The following is a 20,122-nucleotide window of genomic DNA, read 5'->3' as shown; positions in this document are numbered from 1 at the left end:
GGAGTGTACAGTATCATTCTTAAGAAATGCAGAATGGTGCACAACCCTGTGCGATTGTTACGGGCTAGTGCTCATCAGTATAAATTCTTTGATGTGACAATTCTCACACACACACACACACACACACACCCCTCCCTTTCATGGACATCACAATGAAGAGTGATTACTCTGAAGTTCCCAGCAGACTGCAGTTTGGGTCACAAAACAGATTCAATAGCTGCTGTTTTCAGAGCAGAACAAAAAGAGCAGCCACAAGTAACTCAAGAGAGACTGTCATTACCAGTCATACCTAGTGCTTGTTAAAAAGAAAGCACTAGGAATTCACTCAGCAACTCCCTGTATATCCACGGTCATGCACTGTTTTCCAACTGAAAGCAATTTATCAAAATACCCAGCATTAAGATTGGGTTAGAAACTTTGGCATTTTACAGCAATCCACTGATCCAGTGGATTTATCTCCATTATAATGATTTCAGCTGTAAAGTTCTGTGCAATCTACTGCTGCCACTCTCAGGGCTCACAAGGAAGTTTTTGAAATTATTATTGATATCATGAAATTAACATTTTATAGCCAGGGAAATTATAAGAAACAAACCATGTTTCAGCGTAACATTAAGAAATAAAAGCTGACATAAAGGGTAGTTAGTGAATTTTATTAGTGTCAATTTATTGCTTTGAACAGTATCTGTTGCTATTTGTGTGTGTTCTCTCACTCCACACAAGTGAAGTATGTTCTATTATTTATCTGATTGAACAGGGCCATTTCACAACTTATTATACATTTAATATTAGAAATGAGATTCAAATTCTGACAATATACTATTAACAGAAAACCATTTTAATTTTTGTAACTGAGAAGGGGCTGACCTCTTTATAAGGCACTTCGACTCTATTCTTAGATTTTTGTTTTAAAAAGCTAGATTAGACCACCTGAACTTTAATAATTGTCTTAGATGCAGAGGGGAAAAATATATTATTTAAAACTCTCTGTATCTGGTTAATCTGATTAACTTGTACACAGATTACCACCTTTCATAAGAAACTACAAACATTATGAAATATAAACTGATATCCTGACTACTGTTATACCTTAAGATTTTAGCATATTTTAATTTACTTGTTCTTATATCTAACAAGCCTGCACCCCCCTATCCCTCCAAAGAGTCATGTACAGTTTTTCAAGAACATTTCAAACTTCAATTTGTACTGTAGTAAAACATTACTGTATTGATACTCTAATAATGGAAACATTTTAAATACTCACCTTTGAAAAAACACCAATAAGATACACTTAAGCAGGCTCGTAGGCACCTGTTCAATTCACAAGCAATTGAAGAGTCCTTACAAGTATCAAGTTCTGTGATCTGTATAATTATACTGTTGTTTCTCCCTTTAATATCTGTCATACATTTTAAAAAACATCTTTCCTTTTAGTTTGGAAATACTCCTACTATAATCACAGCACAATCTTTCAGCAACTGAGGATGATTGGATATTTTGAATGGGCCTTTCCAATTACTTAGGTGAGTGCAGCAGATTGGGAAATAAATATTCTGATTCTGCCATTATACTACATTTTTGCATACGAAAAAGTACCTTTGTATTGAATTACTTTCAATGTATAATGACATGTATTCAAACACTGCATAGTAAATACACACCACAATACTGAGAAAGATATTGAATAATGTATATATTTATGTAGTTAAAACTAAATCAGAATCCCAACTGAGTAAATGGAATTTTGCTGTAGATTTAAATAGGGTAAGTATTTGATCCTTCTAGATTAAGTAGCTGATTGAATCACAAAATTCAGATCCAGATCCAAGCTTCCCCAAATTTGAGGGTGTTCTGATCCAAGGTTTGGTTTTGTTCCGTTCCATCTGGAGGAGAGAACTCTGAAGTTCAAATATGGTTCTGAACATCAGAGTTAAAGGAGCATTTGATTTGGTGTCCTAGTTTGGATCCATAATTATTGAATTTAAAAGTAACTTCCAGACAGATCAACAAATATCTGAGGCGACAGAACAACACTCAGTGTTGTGAAAAGAAAGCCAACAAATGTCAGTCAAGGCGAGCTATTGGTGAGCAAGGAGATCTTACTAGGAAAGTTGAATCCTGGAGCACAGAAAAGGGATGTCACCTAATGAAAGCTGCATCAATGCAATATAAAACAAAGAATAATATTTTAAGGACACTATCAAAATTTTTAGAAAACCATATAAGCATCATGAATTGGCTTGTAATTGTGTATGATTTAATTTTTTTAAATGTTCTAAGAACTTTTCAGCACTTACACATGTAATACATGTATCACAAAGTAACATATGTGCGAGAGTGTAGTTAAATAGAGTTTATCTAAAACACCTCAGACAATTGTTTAAATCCCCTAAGTAAAACTGCCAAAAATAAAAAAAAAAGACCACAAACACAACCACCACTAATTTCCCTCTTCCTTCATTCAAAACCTTCATTTTCCAGGTCTGAGAAACATGCAGGGAGTAAAGCTGCACGGCATGAATAAACCCATGACATCCATTCATCCTTTCTGTGAAGCCCTATTTTTGTGTATTTAATCATTTATAAATCTAATGAGCAATTTCCACAAAATATGCATTTATTCCATACATATTGTTGCCTATAACACTTTGAATACCACAAGCAATGAGTTTTATACTTTTTCTTATGGTTTATTTCAGCTAACATTCTGGAAAGCTGTGTTATAAAGGGTAAAAACCAAACAGTTCTCCTTGAACTCCAGAATTTTTGTAACACAGTAGTCAGCGGTTCTACAAACCTGTATACATCTTACAGGAATTTTACAGACACTGGGAAGCAAGTCTACCCCCATAGTCTGACTTTACCATCATTATATATAAAATAAAAATAAATAAATAAAATAAAAACACCAATAGTGGATTTTACCATAGAAACTCACTGGGATACAACAGTCATACCTAAACAGAATATATAGAAATATACCAACTAAACACAGATTGTATTTTGTAAGAGGCTATCATTGTAGGTAACTTTTACCATTACACTGAAGTATAGATATTTCAGTTTTGTAATTAACAAGTTTAAGACAAAATCAGCTTCTAATAATCTATTCAAAAGCATAAGGTCTCAGTTATGTATACCAATAATAATGAACTCTCATGGACCCTAATGCACTCACACACCATCCTAAAACAAGCTTTAACAAAAATGCATCTGATAATATGTCTGTGGAAGACACCATTTTCAGGAGCTGTAATTATGTCTACATATACATAGCATGAGAGAAGAGACAGTTTTCAGTGAACACTCTTAAAAATCACTTGAAGAAAAGAATGAGTTTCTCTAAAGGGTTACACACACAGACACACACACACACAGGAGGATTACTTTAAGCCTAGCAAATATATGTTGCAGAGATTTTTCGTTGTTTTTTTGTTTTTGTTTTTACTTGTTAGCCTATAAAACCATAATCTGCTCATAGACAGAGATCCCAAATGTACGTGTATAAATACATGTATAGTCTAAAATGCAGGTTTACAGGAATATTTAAGAAATTGGCTGAAATAATCTACGAGCTTGTAAAATTCTGGGAAACAATATCTGTGCATTTGTGTACTACACTGCACCCAGTTTCCTGGGTAGAATAACTACTTAAATGAAAAGAATAACTATGCCCTAAGAAGAATATCACAATAATCAAATGTTTTACTATGGAGCACTCAGAAAAGCCATACTTAAGAAATGCAAACACCTGATTTCTTATGTTTACTGTTTTATATACAAACTTTGTTGTTAATAAGGGTAAGAGACAATTGTCTACGATAAACAGCATCAAGCAATACAAACTTGCAATTCACTTGGCTGCCCTCAGTGAATGTTAGAGTTGTTCATTTGAATCCAAGGACTGCAGTTATTTCCCCCAAACACATTGTTTTGCTTTGATAATGAAGGATACTTTAATAAGCTTGGGAATTATAATAAAATATGTATAGCTGGTTACAACACTCCCAGCCCAGATGATGTTCTTATAGATATAGATCATTTTATAAAATCTATTTGCATGTTAACTATTTTGAAATCTGATTTGTGATCTATTAATATTGCTACAACTATAGATTATAAACATGAATAAGGAGTTAAGAATTCTTAAAATCTTTGCTAAACATCTAGTTTTATATTTGTACAGTACTTGAAAGTATTTTAATAACATTTTTGCTGTAAAAAGAAAAAACATCACTACAACTTGTAATGTTTAAACCACAAAGCTCCTGTTCTGCATTTCTGGGTGACTCAGTCAGTATCTTACATCTAGTTTACAGGTGCTCCTTGCATTGTTACAAGAGATCATAACAAAAATATTTTAGAAGTCACTGAAATAAACTCCCTTACCTTCTACACCTGCTTCAATCAGCCCAAATTGTTCCAACACTTTAACAAAAAGCACAATCACGATCAAAACTGCTATCATTTCAAGCCCTTCCAAGTTCATGGTGAGAGGTCATGGTCCAACCACAGCCACTGAGGAAAGTGCTCTTCTGCCTGGCTTTGTAAAGCCATTAAACTACATTAAGAAGGCTACTGCAAGGGGGGGGGGGGGAAGAGAGAGAGACGGGGAGAGAATGAGAGAACGAGAGAGAGAGAATTCATCCTGTCTACACTAACAGAGGCCAGAAGTGGCAGACGGATAAACTCAGGCCTGTCAGGATTATCTGTTTGCTCGTTATCACTCTTACACAGAAAGACAGCCATGCATGAAGTAAAGTGCCGATCACCCAAGGACCCAGGAGGTCACTGAGTAAATGTCCCCTGTAAAAATGACATGCCTAGAGTGATAGCTAGGCATCTGGGAATATGCTGCTTCTTGTGCCAGTGCTTCTGGTACTGTAGCATTGTTGTGGATATTCAGTTGCCTAGGTAACAGAAGCTAACTAATATGTGGACTCACATTGGACACTAAGGGACAAAAAGGCCTCATATCAAAAGAAGAATGGGAACATGAAAATAATCAGGATAGCTGAATTAAATCTGAATGGCTTGAAATGTGTTTTTCTAGAAAACTAGTACTATATAGTCTCCTGTAAATTAATCAAATTGTATAGAGATATTGTAGCTTAAGACTGGAGTTTTCAATTACTTTCTCTTGTCAAAAAGAGAGCCTGAGGATTATGAATTCGCTGCTGTGCCTACCAAGTATATTTATATTTTATTCCTGGAGCATAGAGAGAATTATTTTTGCACTTTATTTTTTTTTTAAAGTACAAGCCTGTTCCATTTCATCCTTTTATCTTTTTTATGTTTAGAGCCAACTTTGTGAGATTAAAGAAATTAAAAAGGAAAAAGATAAGGGAGTGTGAAGAGGGGTGGGGGGGAAGAGTTCACTAGCAAAGCTTTTAGTGTATTTTTTTTTGGGGGGGGGGGAGAGAATTAACTATACAAAGTATTTTCCACAAGGTCAGCAGCAACATAATACCAGTGTGTTAATCATGGGACAAAATTACAGTGATTCCACAGCAAAAGATATGCTAATTTTCCCTAATGCAGACAAAGCCTAATGGCTTGATGAGCACATATCACCCTATGTTACCACCTGACAAGTATTATCTGCTGGGGAAGATCTCCTCTCCAGCCCCAGAATGGTAAGGAGAGAAAAAAACATCGGTGGAGAATCCCAAGGTACAGAGCTACCTCTCAACAGGGATTCAAGTGAGTGCCTCACTGGTTGTCTTTCAAAAATGCTGCAAGGCTTAATGATTTTGCATACCTTATCTTTGCCTTTCTTTAAGCCACCTTTCCTTGAGTTGTTTGTACATCCTTTCCCCACCCACTCTTTCTCTCAGGGCAGGTGCTTTTCTAAAGATGTTTCACTTATGCTAAACTTTTCTTCTTCCAGGGCACCCAGTAATGGACAAACAGGTCACAGATCAAACACTTGCTGAATTTGGGCTTTTAATTTGCCAGTCCACCAGTTTAAATAACAACTTTTGTTGCTTTGTGTGCTGTGCATAAAAAAAAGATAGGTACAAAGTTATTTAGGATGCATGTGAGAGACAAGGTGGGTGAGATAATCTGATATTCCCACATATGAATTAGTCTATCCATTCCCATGGATTATGTAATTAAATGTGGCTGCTGAAAATGTTAAAAATGTATTGAAAAAACAAGAATGTTATTTTTAATGGATTATCTTATTATGGGTAGCACCTGAAAGCCCCAACCAAAATTGAGTCCATGCTGTGCTACCCATTGTACACATGCAGTAAGAGCGTCTTTGGCCCCTGAGTTTTGTCAGTCTTGTCTAAACAGATTGTAAAGATGGAAGAGATAAAGGAAGAATTATTATCCCCCGTTTTACAGATGGGGATCTGAGGCACAAAGACATTAAGTGACTTGCCCAAGGTCACCCAGGAAGTCTGTAGGAGAGCTGGAAACTGAACCCAGATCTTCCAAGCTCAACTCCAGCAAATTAATTGCAACACCATCCTTGCTTATTTGTCCTTCACTCTTATGATGAATCAAAGTATCACCTATAACAAAATATATTGTACTAGGTTTTTTTTAATTAAAACCTCCAGTCCCCACTTCAGTGTTTACACAGCATAAGGAGTGGTAGAGGGGCAAACAAAGAACACACGCTAGGCTGTTCACTTTTGAGACACTTGCTAATCAAGCTACATCTGTTACTTAAACTTACCTATTTGCATAAAAAATAGAGCACACACACACACAAACATAGGATGCAGTTTTTTAAAATATAAAAATCTGAAATCCAGTAGTAGTTCTGCTTAAAAATAAGCAAAAACAAAACCATTACAAATAAACATTTGTATCTGTGTATCTCTAATCCTTTGTATTTAATCTTTTAAGTAAATAGTTAAGAATTGCAAATAAAATATTAAATCCTCTGATGCAGTCAATCATTATGAGATTTAAGACTAACTATGGGACAAACCTTACTGTTTTTACTCTCAGCCACCTGCTGCCAGCCTACATTTTAGGAGCTGCTATGATGGTGCTACATCACCCAGATATTTCCCCATCCTGGGAGATCTTCCACTAGCCCTTTCAGCCAGATTTAAAAAGCAACTTTCCATTGCAGCCTGTTGAGAGAACAGCTTGATCATTTGCCAAACCACAAGCTCATTCTAGTCATATATTGCTTTAAATGGTTTATTAACTATCCTTTGGAAAAGCCTGTGCACCTGTAGTGATGAAGAGTTTATACAGCATGCTATCATTTGAAAATGACAATTGTGGGTGTACAGAAAGTGGACTGTGCCAGGGATGGTGTTAAAATACTTTTGGGGAAGAGGAATCTGTTTTACAGCATGCTTTGGTTTTGTCTAAGTGATAGATAACGTCAAGTTTTGAGTTGTTAGTACTTTGCATAGTTGTGGGAGGCTAGGTATCCTCATGTGCTCTCAAGCCAATTAGTTCACCATGTCCAGCTGGGCCTGTTAGTGCACCGTGATTCATATTAACTGGAACCTCTTCCTAGTAAGGAAGAGCGCAACCTACACTGCTATTGCATGGGTGCTCTATGGAAAGCAGCTGAATTTGCCCCATACTCACAGATAAAAGCAAAAAAATATGAATTGCAGTCTCTACAACAGACATAATAGGATAGCGACGAAGAGCTGTTTGAAGGCCAAATTTCAAAGTGACTGAGAATAAAGGATCTAGCTTTAACTGAGCTAAATAAGGTATTTAAGAGTTCTGCAGCTGCCTTTGCTGCGGTGTTAAAACATTTGCAAATAATCTATCTGCTATTCTTAATCTTCAATAGTGCTATAGTCCACACACAGAGCTCTTTAATAGCCTTTTAATAATTACACAATACTACCCATACATTCACAGACTCCTGAGCAAGTCATTTACACTTACCATTACAAAGACACAAATGAATAGATCCATACAGATATGATGAAGTTACACATCTAAAATATTTAGAAATAAGCATAGTGCTTCTGTGAAATATTTCTTCGACAGAGGCAATCTAAAGCAGTAGGAAATGGAGCTTTTATTTCTGCTTATTATACATACACACCTTAAGTTTAAAGCAGCAAACAGCTATCATATTATGCACTAATCTGACAAGCTTGGGGCATGATCCTGCAAAGGTTTAAACATAGGAGTAACTCAAGTCACATGATTAGTCCCATTGAAGGCTGGGTGGACAGCCTTCCCTGTCCACCCAGCCCTGTATTCTGGGTGTCATCTTTGATCTGGCCCTCTCTAGACCCACACGTCTAGATCATGGCTAAATTTTGATGGCACAACACCTAAGATTCACCCTTCTCTCACAGTCCACACAACTAATTATCTTCATTTCATACCCCACTCATTTTATCGCATCCAGACTACGGTAACCTCCTGCTTTCTGGCGTTAAATAAATGCCATTTTATTCCCCTCTTATAGCCATTCAAAACGGTGCCGTGAAAATCATCATTCTGATTGTCATTCCAGCCATGTCACCCCTCCCCTCACATTTCTCTATATCAAACACCAAATACTGGTCTTCACTGTCAACACTGGTCATGACTTAGACCTGATGCCAGCCTTCTTTGCCCATTAATCAAGCCTTGCCTACAAACATCTTTGCTCTCTCATGAAGCTCCTTATGCATGGGTAAAAAAAATCGGCAAAACTGCCACCACTGTCCTCTTTCAAATCTCTCCTCTAAACTCTCCTCTGTTGGGGAGTCTATAAACTTCATGTCAACACGCTGGCAGTTGGGTGCTACAACTGCTTGTTACACTAATTGTAATCACATCACATCTGTTTTCTCTTACAATCCAAGTATAAAAACTCTTTGGGGCAGGGTCTCTCTTTTCATTATACAAGTGTACAGTGCCAAGAACAATAGAGCCCTGATCCATGATGGGGTGGGTGATTCTAGATGCTACTGGAGCAGGGGTCCCCGCCATGGTGCCTGCCGGAGCATCTGTGTGCGTCTGCAAACTGGTTGGCAGACAAGCATCTGCCAAAATGCCACCGAAAAGTGGCATCAAGAGGCGTCGCTGCCGAAATGCCGCTGATTTTCAGCGGGATTTTTGGGGGCAATGCCTCTTGACGTTGCTGCTTCGCGGCGGATGCTTGTCCGCCAGCCACAGTCCTTGGTGGCTCGTCATCCAGCGCCCGCCACCTGGAAAAGGTTGGGGACCACTGTACTGAGTATAAATAGGATTGACCCTTAGAATTTTTCTATATTTTAGCTTGATGGTTTATGAAGAACTGATTGTAGATAACATGAAACTTAATTCAGTCATTCAGTCCTAAAGTGAGAAGTATTTTCACGTTTTTTCTCCACCAAGTTTATTCCAGCCTTAGGGTGCTATTATACAATTAATCATGCACTATGAGACTCAAAGTGCTGAACTTAGTAGAAATACATACTATAGTATTCTTAGTTTGGTTATGCATTATTAGCATTTCTGATATAACAAAGGATGAGCATCTCTGAAACATTCTTCGTTATGTAGAACAAGGCTGGAGGAACACAAGGTGGAATTTTTAAAAGCACTTAAGGGAGTTAGGAACACAAGGACTTGGACTCCCAGCTCCCTTAGGTGCTTTTGAAAATCCTGCTCATTGACAGTAAGTCTACCAACCATATTTTATTGGATTAATTGTACAGTTTTACATGCTGTTATAGCAATACAGAGCCATTCTGGAGATGTTATGGTGTGAAGTCTCACAGAAAGTTGCTTCACGTCTGAATGGAGACCACAGTACAGGATGTGTCTAAAATGCTGAATGTTACCCAGGGTCACCTTAAAAAGCATGGAACCAATAAATCAAGGGCAATTGGCATGAACTCATCCTTAACCCCTTTCCTCCCAAGAAGTTACTTTGTTTCTGGTTAGTTGTGACTGACTCTGTCTCCCTCTCTCCAGCATTCCCAGAGTAATTCTTGAAGCATTCATTGATACACCCACTCACTCTAAACATCACTGACTCACACTAACACCATCTGCTGTATATTTTCACCTAAACAAAGTTTGTAGCAAAGTAATATTTAATGTCCTGTGGTGGTAAATAAAACAAAGCAAAACAAAGCCTCCCTCCCCTCAAATCAAAATTTTAGGTTATATTAAAGGAATAAACAATAAAAATGAAAATATAATGCCAGTCTACAGATCATTAAGTATGCCCTCGCCTTGAATACTGTGTCCATTTCTGGCCAGCCCATCTTAAAAAGATAGAGTATCAAAAGAAGTGCAATGAAAATGATTAGAGATACTAAACGCAAATATTAAAAGGGTTAGGTCTCTCAAGTCCTGGCAGGAGAGGATTACCTGGGGACAGGACAGAAGAATATTAGATAATGAACAGAGCTGAGAAGGTTAATTAGGTGCTCCTAGTTAACCTTTTTCCAGAATACCAGAAAGAGATCCAACAGAATTAAGTGGAAACAAAATTTAGGATAAAATGAAATATTCTATTTTGCACACACAATGCAGAGTCTTTGGAAGTCACCAGTCACAAGATAGTCAGTGCAAAATTTAGAGCGGATTAAATAAAGTAGACATGTATTTAGTCAATATATCTACAGTCACCTTACTAGAATAAGAATATATAAGCAATATAAATCCTCAAGGCTCACATGGCTAGGAAAACCCTAACTGACAGAAGTTAGAGAGAAACTTGTCTTAATAGGCAGGTTATTACACAATTATGCCTTTTGATGGTTGTTGCCCCTTCTTCTGAAACACCTGGCCCTGGCTACTGGACTAGCTAGATCACTGGTCTGACTCAGCAGACCAGTGATCTAGCTAGTTTCTGTCTCTCTTTCTGACCTGCAGCAAGCCAGCACTGACTTTGTGGCACTTGCCAGCTTAGCCAAAAGAGAGTTAATACCTATGAAGGGTGAGTGAAACCTACACAGGCAGGGATCTTATGGAATCCTGATTACAAGTGAAATCTGCTCTTCAACAGCAGGATCCCCAGGGAGGGTGATGGCCCAAAGGTTATGCAGACTTGCTCCAACTAGAATTTACTTGGCCATCCCTCTTCCTAGTGCTTAAACACAACTCCTACAGCAGGGGTCGCCAAACTTACAAGCCGCATACAGCCATCTTCAGAAGTTTGAGAGCAACAGCGCACCTGCCGTGGCTCCGGGCTTCAGCCCTGCAGGGATTGGGGGGTCTTGAGGCTGAACCTCCAAGCCCCAGCAAGCGTGCCCTATGCGGCTGAAGCCCCAAGCCACTTCCCCACTGGGCAGAAGCCAGAGGCAATGCATGGGGGGCATGCCATGTGCCCCTGCAGATTTTTGCCAGGGTTTGCTGACCCCACTCAGTCAGATGATGCCGCAAGGCCCCTCCCTCCACAGCAACTACTGGAGCTGGCAAGCTGGGAGTTGTGGTTGTGGGGAGAGGCAGTGGCAAATAGCTGGGAGCTCCAGGAAGAGACACTGCTTTTGCTGCTGCCTCTCCCTGTGGAGCTAACACCTGGGAGCTGCAGGGAAGGGCCCCTCAGGGTAAAAGGGGGAACATGCCTTGGGGGGGGGCCCACAAACCTTTAAATTGTATTGTCGCACTCCAAGCAGGCACCAGTAGTCTCTGGGAGAAGCCCCTAGCCCAGGGGCGAGCAAACTTTTTGGCTTGAGAGCCGCATCAGGTTTCCAAAATTGCATGGCTGGCCGGCTAGGGGAGGCTGTACCTCCACAAACAGCCAGGTGTGGCCTGGCTCCCGACCCCTATCCGACCCCCCCTGCTTCCCCCCCGGGACCCCTTCCCCAGCCACCCCCCCCGCTCCCTGTCCCCTGACCACCACCAGAACCCCCCACCCCTGACTGCCCCCTGCCGTGCCATCCAACCCCTCCTCTCATTCCTACCTCCCGCCCCTGGACTCCTGCCCCATGCAGCCACCCCTTCTCCCTGGCCCCTGACTGCCCCTAGAACTCCTGCCCCTGACTGCCCACTGCTGCCCCATCCAACCCCCCTCCTTCCTGACTTCCCCCCAAGACCACTGCCCTCTATCCAACCCCCCTGTTCCCTGCCCCTTACCACGCTGCCTGGAGCACCAGTAGCTGGCAGCACTACAGTTGCGCCACGGCGCAGCACAGAGCACCGGGTCAGGCCACAGTTCTGCAGCTGCGGTGCCCCAGGAGCTCAGAGCCCCGCAGCCCAGTATTGCAGCGGCAGCACAGTGAGCTGAGGCTGAGGGGGAAGAGCAGTGGTGGGGCCAGGGGCTAGCCTCCTGGGCCGGGAGTTCAGCGGCCAGGCAGGAGGGTCCTGCAGGCCGGATGTGGCCAGCTGGACATAGTTTGCCCACCTCTGCCCTAGCCCCACCACAGGGCAGAAGCCCTGAGCTCCTCCCTCCCAGTCTGGTAGGCAGAGAATGGGGGAGGGGAGCTCTCTGAGCCACACGCTAACTGTAAAAGAGCCACATATGGCTTACAAGCCATGGTTTGAACACCCATGTCCTACAGAAAAGCATATGGAGACCCAGAATTCAGTCACTGGGGATTTTGAGCAAGGATTGCATAGTGTCAACCTCCCCACAAGTCAAAAAAAAATAAAAAAGTAATGAACTTAAGAATTAAGTACCAATTCTATAAAAATCTTATGGCAAAATAAATAGCAGCAGCTTAATTTCTACTACGTAACAAGGATACTTCATAATCCATATACATAATCTTCACACAGTTATACATAAATATAAAGCAACAAAAAATTCAAATCTAAACAGGTTAGTCCCCACAAACACAGTGAAAAGTAATGCAACGTTTCAAAAGCTTAGCTGGAGTTCTCTGTCTGAAACCCAGGCAGACTCTTTCTATTCCTCTGCTGGACTATGGAGTCAGCTAACTAATTAACCAACCAATCCCTACTAAGTATATGAGAAAAAAACAAAACTGAAAATAGCACAATCTAAGTGACTTTCCCCACCATCACATTTAAATAAGAGAAGAATTGGTGAACCATACCACTTAAAACCATTTAATTAAAACAGTTTGGCTAAAAACGTTCATGGCATATGAATTAACATGAAAAGTTAAAAAAAAGGAAATGGGGGAAAGGACTATAACTAAAACTGCCAGTGCCTCCCTGTGTTGGAAAGTTAATAGGACTAACCTGCTGCAAATTGCTTCAGAGTTAGGGAAAACCACCTGCTTTCTGCTCCTCTGGCTGAACTTCTCCCAACCCATGTCAGTCACATGGCCTTTTGTAAAGCAGCAGCCCTGACTGCTGGTCCTCAATGGAATCTATGAGCCCAGCAACACAGAACCTATTGAGCATGCCCAGAGAACTACCCCACTCAATTCCAGAAACTTCTGGGGATGGAATGCTAATTGTGCACCTGCCCAGCTGCCAGGACTCAGACAACTCCCTTCTCTCTAGGGCTCTTAAAAAGATATCTCCTCATTAAGCGTATGGGTTACATTTGCAGCCCCCATCCCAGAAGGGGTAACTAAGTCTCATAGAATTTACTAGAAGTTGTTCAATAAGTACTTTGTGCTCAGCTATAAAGCACGTGAAAAATAGTATTGAATTATAAATATCACTGGTTAAAATTATACACAGTGCCATTTAGACAGTAAGAAAAGTGAAAGAAAAACACTTTCATTTTTAAATGTTAATATTGAAAATGTTCAGTGTTTTTTGCACTCCCAAAATTCACTTGGCTCCTTAAAAAAAAAGGGCCCAGGTTTGATCAGCTTCACTTCTTTACCCTTTTGTCTCTCCTTAGATGTTGCAGAGGTTTTTTCCTCCCTCCAGGAACATCTGTAAAATTAGCCCTACATCAGTAATCTTAACAAAAAGAAGAAGAGTATCCAAAGCCAGAGAGAAAATGATCTGAAAAGAAAAATGGATCTTAACATATCTAGATACCACAAAACAGAATTTTCTGCTCAATTATAGAGAAAAAGAAAAGTGAATAGCATACATCTCATGAGTGCAAGTCTCTCCTCTTATCACTCTTTGGTCAATCTGCCTGCAACTCTTGCTGTCCAGAAACCAACTTCTTGCTACGTCCAGATATCTGCCTTGATCTAGGTCAGTCTCCCTTATTGATACCCACAATGGATGTTTGAACTCACTGACTTTTCTAAGATATGGCCCACTGAAGATACAAATGTCCTGAATGATGATGATTATTAGTCAACTTTCAAAGGCTTAGGGACTAGGCTAACAGATCGCATTTTGCAGACCACTCTGACAAGGCAATAGATTGTGCAGAAACATGCAAACAGATTGGTACCGGAGAAAATGCCAATCCCAACATGCTCATTTTCCAAGTTATCAGAGACAGAGGTCCAGATCATTTGTCACAATAAAATTGGCATTTGAATGTGAACATTTATTCTCAGTTTATACCCAACTCTGGTTATCAAAAGGGAGAAGATACCTCAAAGATAGGAAAATATTTGTCTTTTTGCTGTATTTTTATCCCTACAGACTGAAAGATTGTAAAGCTCCCTGTTGGCTTTATTAAGGTTTATATCAACTGTAAACTTTTGGCAAAAAAAGTCTACATACAAATAAGATTGATAGAACAGTTCCTTTAGTTCAGCTGATGCAGCATGTTGATGATAGGCATTTTCCTTCTAATCCCTTATTAGCTCATTAATAGCTCACCACGGATAACAAGGGACTTTCATGCTAATCAACAGTAAGAGTCCCAAAACATTTTAGCTCATACTTCCATGGGAACCAACAGGGAAGACTGAAACCAGATAGCATTCTGTAAAGCCCAGCTTAAAAAACAACAAGGAAGTCTGGAGTATCAGTATCAGTTGAACACATGGCCGGCTCCAGGGTTTTTGCCACCCCAAGCAGCAAAAAAAAAAAACAACCGATCACGATCTGCAGCTCTACCGCCGCCGCTTCAGTCTTCGGCGGCAATTCGGCGGCTGGTCCTTCACTCCGAGAGGGACCGAGGGACCTGCTGCTGAATTGTCGCCGAAGACCCGGATGTGCTGCCCCTCACCGTTGGCCGCCCTAAGCAGCTGCTTGCTGGGCTGGTGACTGGAGCCGGCCCTAGTTGAACCACCTGATACTTTGAGTCAAATATCAGCATGTGGTCAGGGTTCAGTTCCACTTCCCCAGAACACCACGGGCACCTATGCTTAAAAGAAATAATCTTCTTTTTCATGGGGACTTTAACTATTAGGATCTCAACAGAACCAGATCAAATGTCTTTCCCAGTTCCTATGGGCTGGCTACACAAAAATAGCTTGAATATAAAACAAAACCTAGATTGTAGGATTTAATTCCCATGTTTTCCCCTACAGATTTCCCAAACCTGCCAGAGAACTATGAAGCCCCTTCCACTAGTAAGGCTGCACAGCTGTCTTTGTTCTGGTATGTCAGACTCCCAAAGGCATTTCAGGTTTCCCTCTCTGATCCCTCAGTCATACAAAGAACTCACCTGGGCCTCAATGTTGCAGTACCTCTGTGCAGGCAGACCTCTTTGCCTATGAGGACCTCATTGCAGTAAAAAGACCCAGAGTTCTAGTTTTCCTGGAGTTGTCCTCTCAATATCTAGTCTGATGCTGCTTCACTTTATTATGGAAGCTGAAACATGGGTACAATAGAGGACTTAGCACCCCAAAGGGTCTGTGCCAACCTTCACATAGTAAAATTTATCAGATATTGCATATGGAGTTGATGTAAGTAATAATAATATGGCCTTGCACTATCTGATGGCTGTTTGACAATTACAAGATCAGATGGCCACTTTGCATGCACCTCCCTCACACACACAGAGACACCTTTGTTAGCAGTCTCAGCAGAGGCACCCAAGGATAGGCAGGAAGATTACACTAACTTCCCAGCTCTGGAAGTGGTCTTTTCAGATTAGCATTGAGGTACACTGGTGGGGCAGTATGGAGAAGCCTGAACTGTTGGAATCTATTATGTGACTGAAGAGAAAACTTCATCCTACAAAACAGTGAGTCCTGCACCATTCAACAGTACTAAATTCACCAAAGCAAAACTTAAATTAATAGTAAAATCTGTCTTCATACACGTGTTTCTCCTCTTTTCTGAGAGACATGTTTCTATTTTATCATCTGATTCTTACACTATTACACTTGTTGGGATTTTGTCAAAATTAATTCCTTCCCTTTAATAACCAGTTCATTTGCATTCCAAAAATGTAAATCTGAATCAGATTATTCATTCTAATTGGTTCTTTAGTTCTGATCATTCTAAGCCTTTTGAAAGCAGCCTTTATTTAAAATTCAGATTTGTTGCACTTGAAAGATTAGGGCTTGATTTATATCTTCTCTGGTTGGTTCTGGATGTATGGAACAGAATATGTACGTCTGGATGAGACAGAAATCTCTCTCAAAATCGTTTGTAATTCTCACATGTTGAGAAATACAATAGTGCTGCCTTTGAGTTTTATTTACCTATACATCTTAAAATAGCCTCAAAAGTGATTACATGCTTCAGAAAACTGTTTATAACCGGCATGCAGTGTGCTGACACCTGGCAAGAATACTAGCACCTATTTTGAAGCCATTTTTCTGGCATTATATAAAAGCACCAGTGATGCTTCCTAAAACAAAAAAAAAACCCACCACATCTTGCCTTTAGTTCAAAGTCTGATGGAAATTTTGGTAGTTTTGGTTCAGACACTTTCTAAATCTAGCAAGCAGACTTATCTGGATGAGGAAGAGTGGGCAATAATTGAAAAAGCCTAGACAAAAAAATTCATTACGGAGCTGGATGTAAGAAAATGAAAATACACAGATATTTTTACTGCAAAATACTAAAGTGGCTCTGCCCCTCTTGAGGATTTCTCTATGCAGAGGAGAACATTTTGCTAGCTGCGTAAGTCAGCTTTAGGGCCACTTTGCCAGGCAAAGCTTCTGCAGCATGGCTGAGAACCTAGCCCCAAATTCAGTGATTCTTTAACATTGTGAGCTAATGAATTTCATTGGCTACTCATTCACCCCTTTCTTCACCCTAACTCCTGCAAGTGTATTGCTTTCCTCAATAGCCCATTAACAGATGTGGTAATCAACACCACATTCAGGCTCCATTTCTCAGTTGTATTATGGACCTGGTACGCTGCAGAAACTAGTTTGCCACCGTTGCTGCTGCCCCCTCTCTTCCCCTCCCATTTTACTTACCATTGCCATTATCAAAATAGTCAAGCTAGAAATAAGCTTTTAATTTTTTCCTTAATTTCCATGTTTCTACTACCTTGGAAGAGTGCAAAAATAAGGGTCATGCTTACCTTCATCTATATCATTTAACAGTAAAATTATTCTACTTGCACACCAGAGCAAGATCCTTCCCTATAACAGCTTCACTTATATTCAAAAGCAGATAAACTATTACGATGAAACACTACCTTTCTCTGGCAGGATAACAGATCCATTGATCCACAGTAAAAGTTCTCATTACTATCAAAGGAAGTTCTGTGCATGGAAGATGGCAATATTTGACCCCTGGTTTGAAGGGCATACACTGCTGTTAACAAAAAGCTAAAGGGTAAATTGTTTTTATATTGCAGCATATTTCATTTGCTCTGTACTAATCTGGGGTCACATTCACTGCAGGCAAAAGTGATCACAACTCTACATGTTAAAATCTTCTATTGTCAGTGTTGTTCCCTCTTTTACACCTGTTACCTCTTATAAATTATGAATGCTGTATCCACATACCACATCACTAGTGGAGATCTACAAAGGGGGGTCCTGGCCGTAGCATACCTGTGATCCCCAACTGATCCTTGGAGCTATAGGTAGCCAACATAAGCTACAGCAGCTTTCAGCCTGCTTTAGTATTAGAAGACCAGCCCAAACAGAGTGGCCTCATGCTTACAAGAATACAAAGGTGGTTTATAAAGTCATCTCCGCAACCCTCTTCCTTCATGAGCTGAGCAGAAGGCTATTGAGAAAGAAAGACAATTGGAGCCATAGACTTTTCCTTCTCATATACAAGAATTCTCAGTCTAATATTTTGGATACTAGGTTTGATGGAGAAGTATACTAGAAATTAAAGAACAAGACCTAGAGCAAAGCGATTTGAGCTCTATTTCTGGCCCAGACACAGATTTAGGCCATGATCCTACAAACATTTATGTGCTTAATTTTAGGTATGAATTTTTAACCTTAATCAATTTATTCCCTCCTTAGACTTAGCAAGGGGAACTTAAAGGATCTGTGCCTCCATTGAAGGTCCCTAAAAGTCAGGGGGTGGGAGGTCACCCCCCCCCCAATCATTCACCCTCAATGCTTCTGTATCTTGGGAAATTTCCCAAAACCTGGGAATTTGTGAGCAAAATGTTTCAACTTGGGAAATTGTGAGCAAATGTTTTGAATGAAAATTCCCAAATTCTCAAATTTTGAGAAATGTCCAAGGATATAGAAGCACTGCTTACAGTTGGTGAAGAAAAAAAAAGGGGGGGGAGCTTGGCTTCCCCTGTTCCAGCACCCCTGGTGCTCTCACCCTGAAAGTCTTACCAACAGAGCTTGCTCCACTTTCCATGACTGGTTCATCTCTCACCAGGCCTTCTGCCAGACTTTTCTAATTCAGAGAGGATCTCAGGGCTTATTCTCCCCCTAGATTTCCTCCTCAAGTCTTCTGGTTTCCTTGTTACCTAATTTCAGAGTGACTACAACTGCCTCACTCCTTCTCTGCAGCCTATTGTCTGCTCTGAAGTGCCTTACCTTATAGTCAGCACCCAGCTCTCGTCCCAGCTGATCTTCATACTTAAGCCTGGCTTTCCCTCCAGCTGCAACCTGGTGCATTAATTGGCCTCTGAAGACGATAACTACCTTTTTGGGGCCTGTGGGGGGTGCATACCCCATCACACTCGTATGCTTAAGTCCCCCATAACACTACAATGTTTCCTTCCACACGTTACAGACAAATGGCTAAGGACTTACAATACAATTTGAGATCTTCTAATAGGCAGTGATTTAGAAGTACAAAGCATTATTAGCATAAGAATTTTGCCTGTTCTTATGAAAAAAGTAAACAGACAACGTGTCCTTTCCTTTCACCTTTCAAAGGTCTGTCAGATGGTCTCCTGTCATTTTTGGTAATGCAGAGTGTGAAAAATGTTTAACACTGAAAAGATTTATGTTACTCTTTCATTTTAATGACAAATACAAGGGTTTGAATGAAAGCAAAAACATATTTGCTGTTATCTTTACAGGCAGTGTGTAACAAACGGGGCTCAGAATGCTTCAGAGACGTTAGAAAAACATAAGAGGATAAGAAATGTAATATTTGAAATGCTGTACCTCAATTGGCAAAATGTACTAAAACAAGTAAGACCTCTTTACTAGATATCTTCCTCACCTAGTGTTTCCTACTGTTTCTCCTAACTGCCTCATCAGCTTTTTGACTGATGAAATAGTTACATTCAAGCTATATATGCTGATCTACATTCAAAATGTCACCATGATCTATAGGATTCTTTGAATTTTAATATGGAGAATTTGCACTCATAAGCAACTACAACTATATTTTCTGTAATTTACATAAGAAGAAGAGAAACCAATGATCTGGGTAGGATGAGTGTTAGAATGTGGCAAACTGCTCAGGAATGAAAAGGAAGAAACTGGGGGAAAACATAACTGGAATTAAGAATACTTACCAAAGTACAAGAGGGATTGCAATCAGAGGAGCACCAGTGAGAGGCAAAATGGTCATATTAGGGCTGCACCTACTGAGCATCTGGGAATGGGAAGTCACGAGCCCGCTCACATCTAAAATGCCCCATTGTAGGGTTGCAGCTGCCTGCCTCTGCCAAATTTAAAGGCCCAGGCCCCATAAAGGCATGCTGAGAAAATAATTCTTATAATAGGGCAATTCAACAGTGGGGAGAATAAATACTGACCAAGCAATAACAAAGGGAAGTGCTCCAAGGTAAGGGGGTACTTTTGTGTATCATCACTATATCACGAGTCATTCTTTCAACCCAGCTGAACTTTTAGCAGTGAACATTTACATCTAGCACTAGCTTATCTAGTGTGGAGGAATAAAGAGAGACAATGATCTGAGAATACACTTTGTTACTAAAAGGGTATTTTACACTAACTTTGTCCTAAAATTTCATTTACTTAAAAATATCTAGTATTTGGAGAAATTTAATTGTCTACTATTTCTATTGTCTAAATATTTTACTGTAAAATGGTAAACCCTCATTCTC

The 20,122-nt window shown here is 40.1% G+C and overlaps 1 protein-coding gene and 1 long non-coding RNA gene across 8 annotated transcripts in view; both read right to left on the bottom strand.

Moving 5' to 3' along the window:
- KCNIP4 (potassium voltage-gated channel interacting protein 4) overlaps nucleotides 1-20,122 on the bottom strand; it is an 819,764-nt gene that overhangs the window by 388,654 nt on the left and 410,988 nt on the right. For 2 of the 7 annotated variants that reach the window (XM_039540956.1, XM_039540953.1), the window contains exon 1: nucleotides 4,390-4,549. The exons of 4 other annotated variants lie outside the window; for them this stretch is intronic. In XM_039540956.1, coding sequence (XP_039396890.1) covers nucleotides 4,390-4,489 — 100 coding nt within the window. In that variant the 5' untranslated portion in view covers nucleotides 4,490-4,549. Of the gene's footprint in view, nucleotides 1-4,389; nucleotides 4,550-13,077; nucleotides 13,181-20,122 lie in introns of those variants that run through there. One more of the 7 variants, XM_039540962.1, reaches the window with a different exon arrangement.
- Nucleotides 13,677-18,601, bottom strand: LOC120406316. Its single transcript, XR_005599220.1, has 3 exons — nucleotides 18,426-18,601; nucleotides 15,377-15,522; nucleotides 13,677-13,800 (listed from the first exon to the last, which is right to left on the bottom strand). It is a non-coding gene; the product is annotated as an uncharacterized LOC120406316 (long non-coding RNA).

Source organism: Mauremys reevesii, linkage group 5 (assembly GCF_016161935.1).
Source record: "Mauremys reevesii isolate NIE-2019 linkage group 5, ASM1616193v1, whole genome shotgun sequence".
NCBI classification, from domain to species: Eukaryota; Metazoa; Chordata; order Testudines; family Geoemydidae; genus Mauremys; species Mauremys reevesii.
This window is presented reverse-complemented; position numbering and strand designations above follow the sequence as displayed.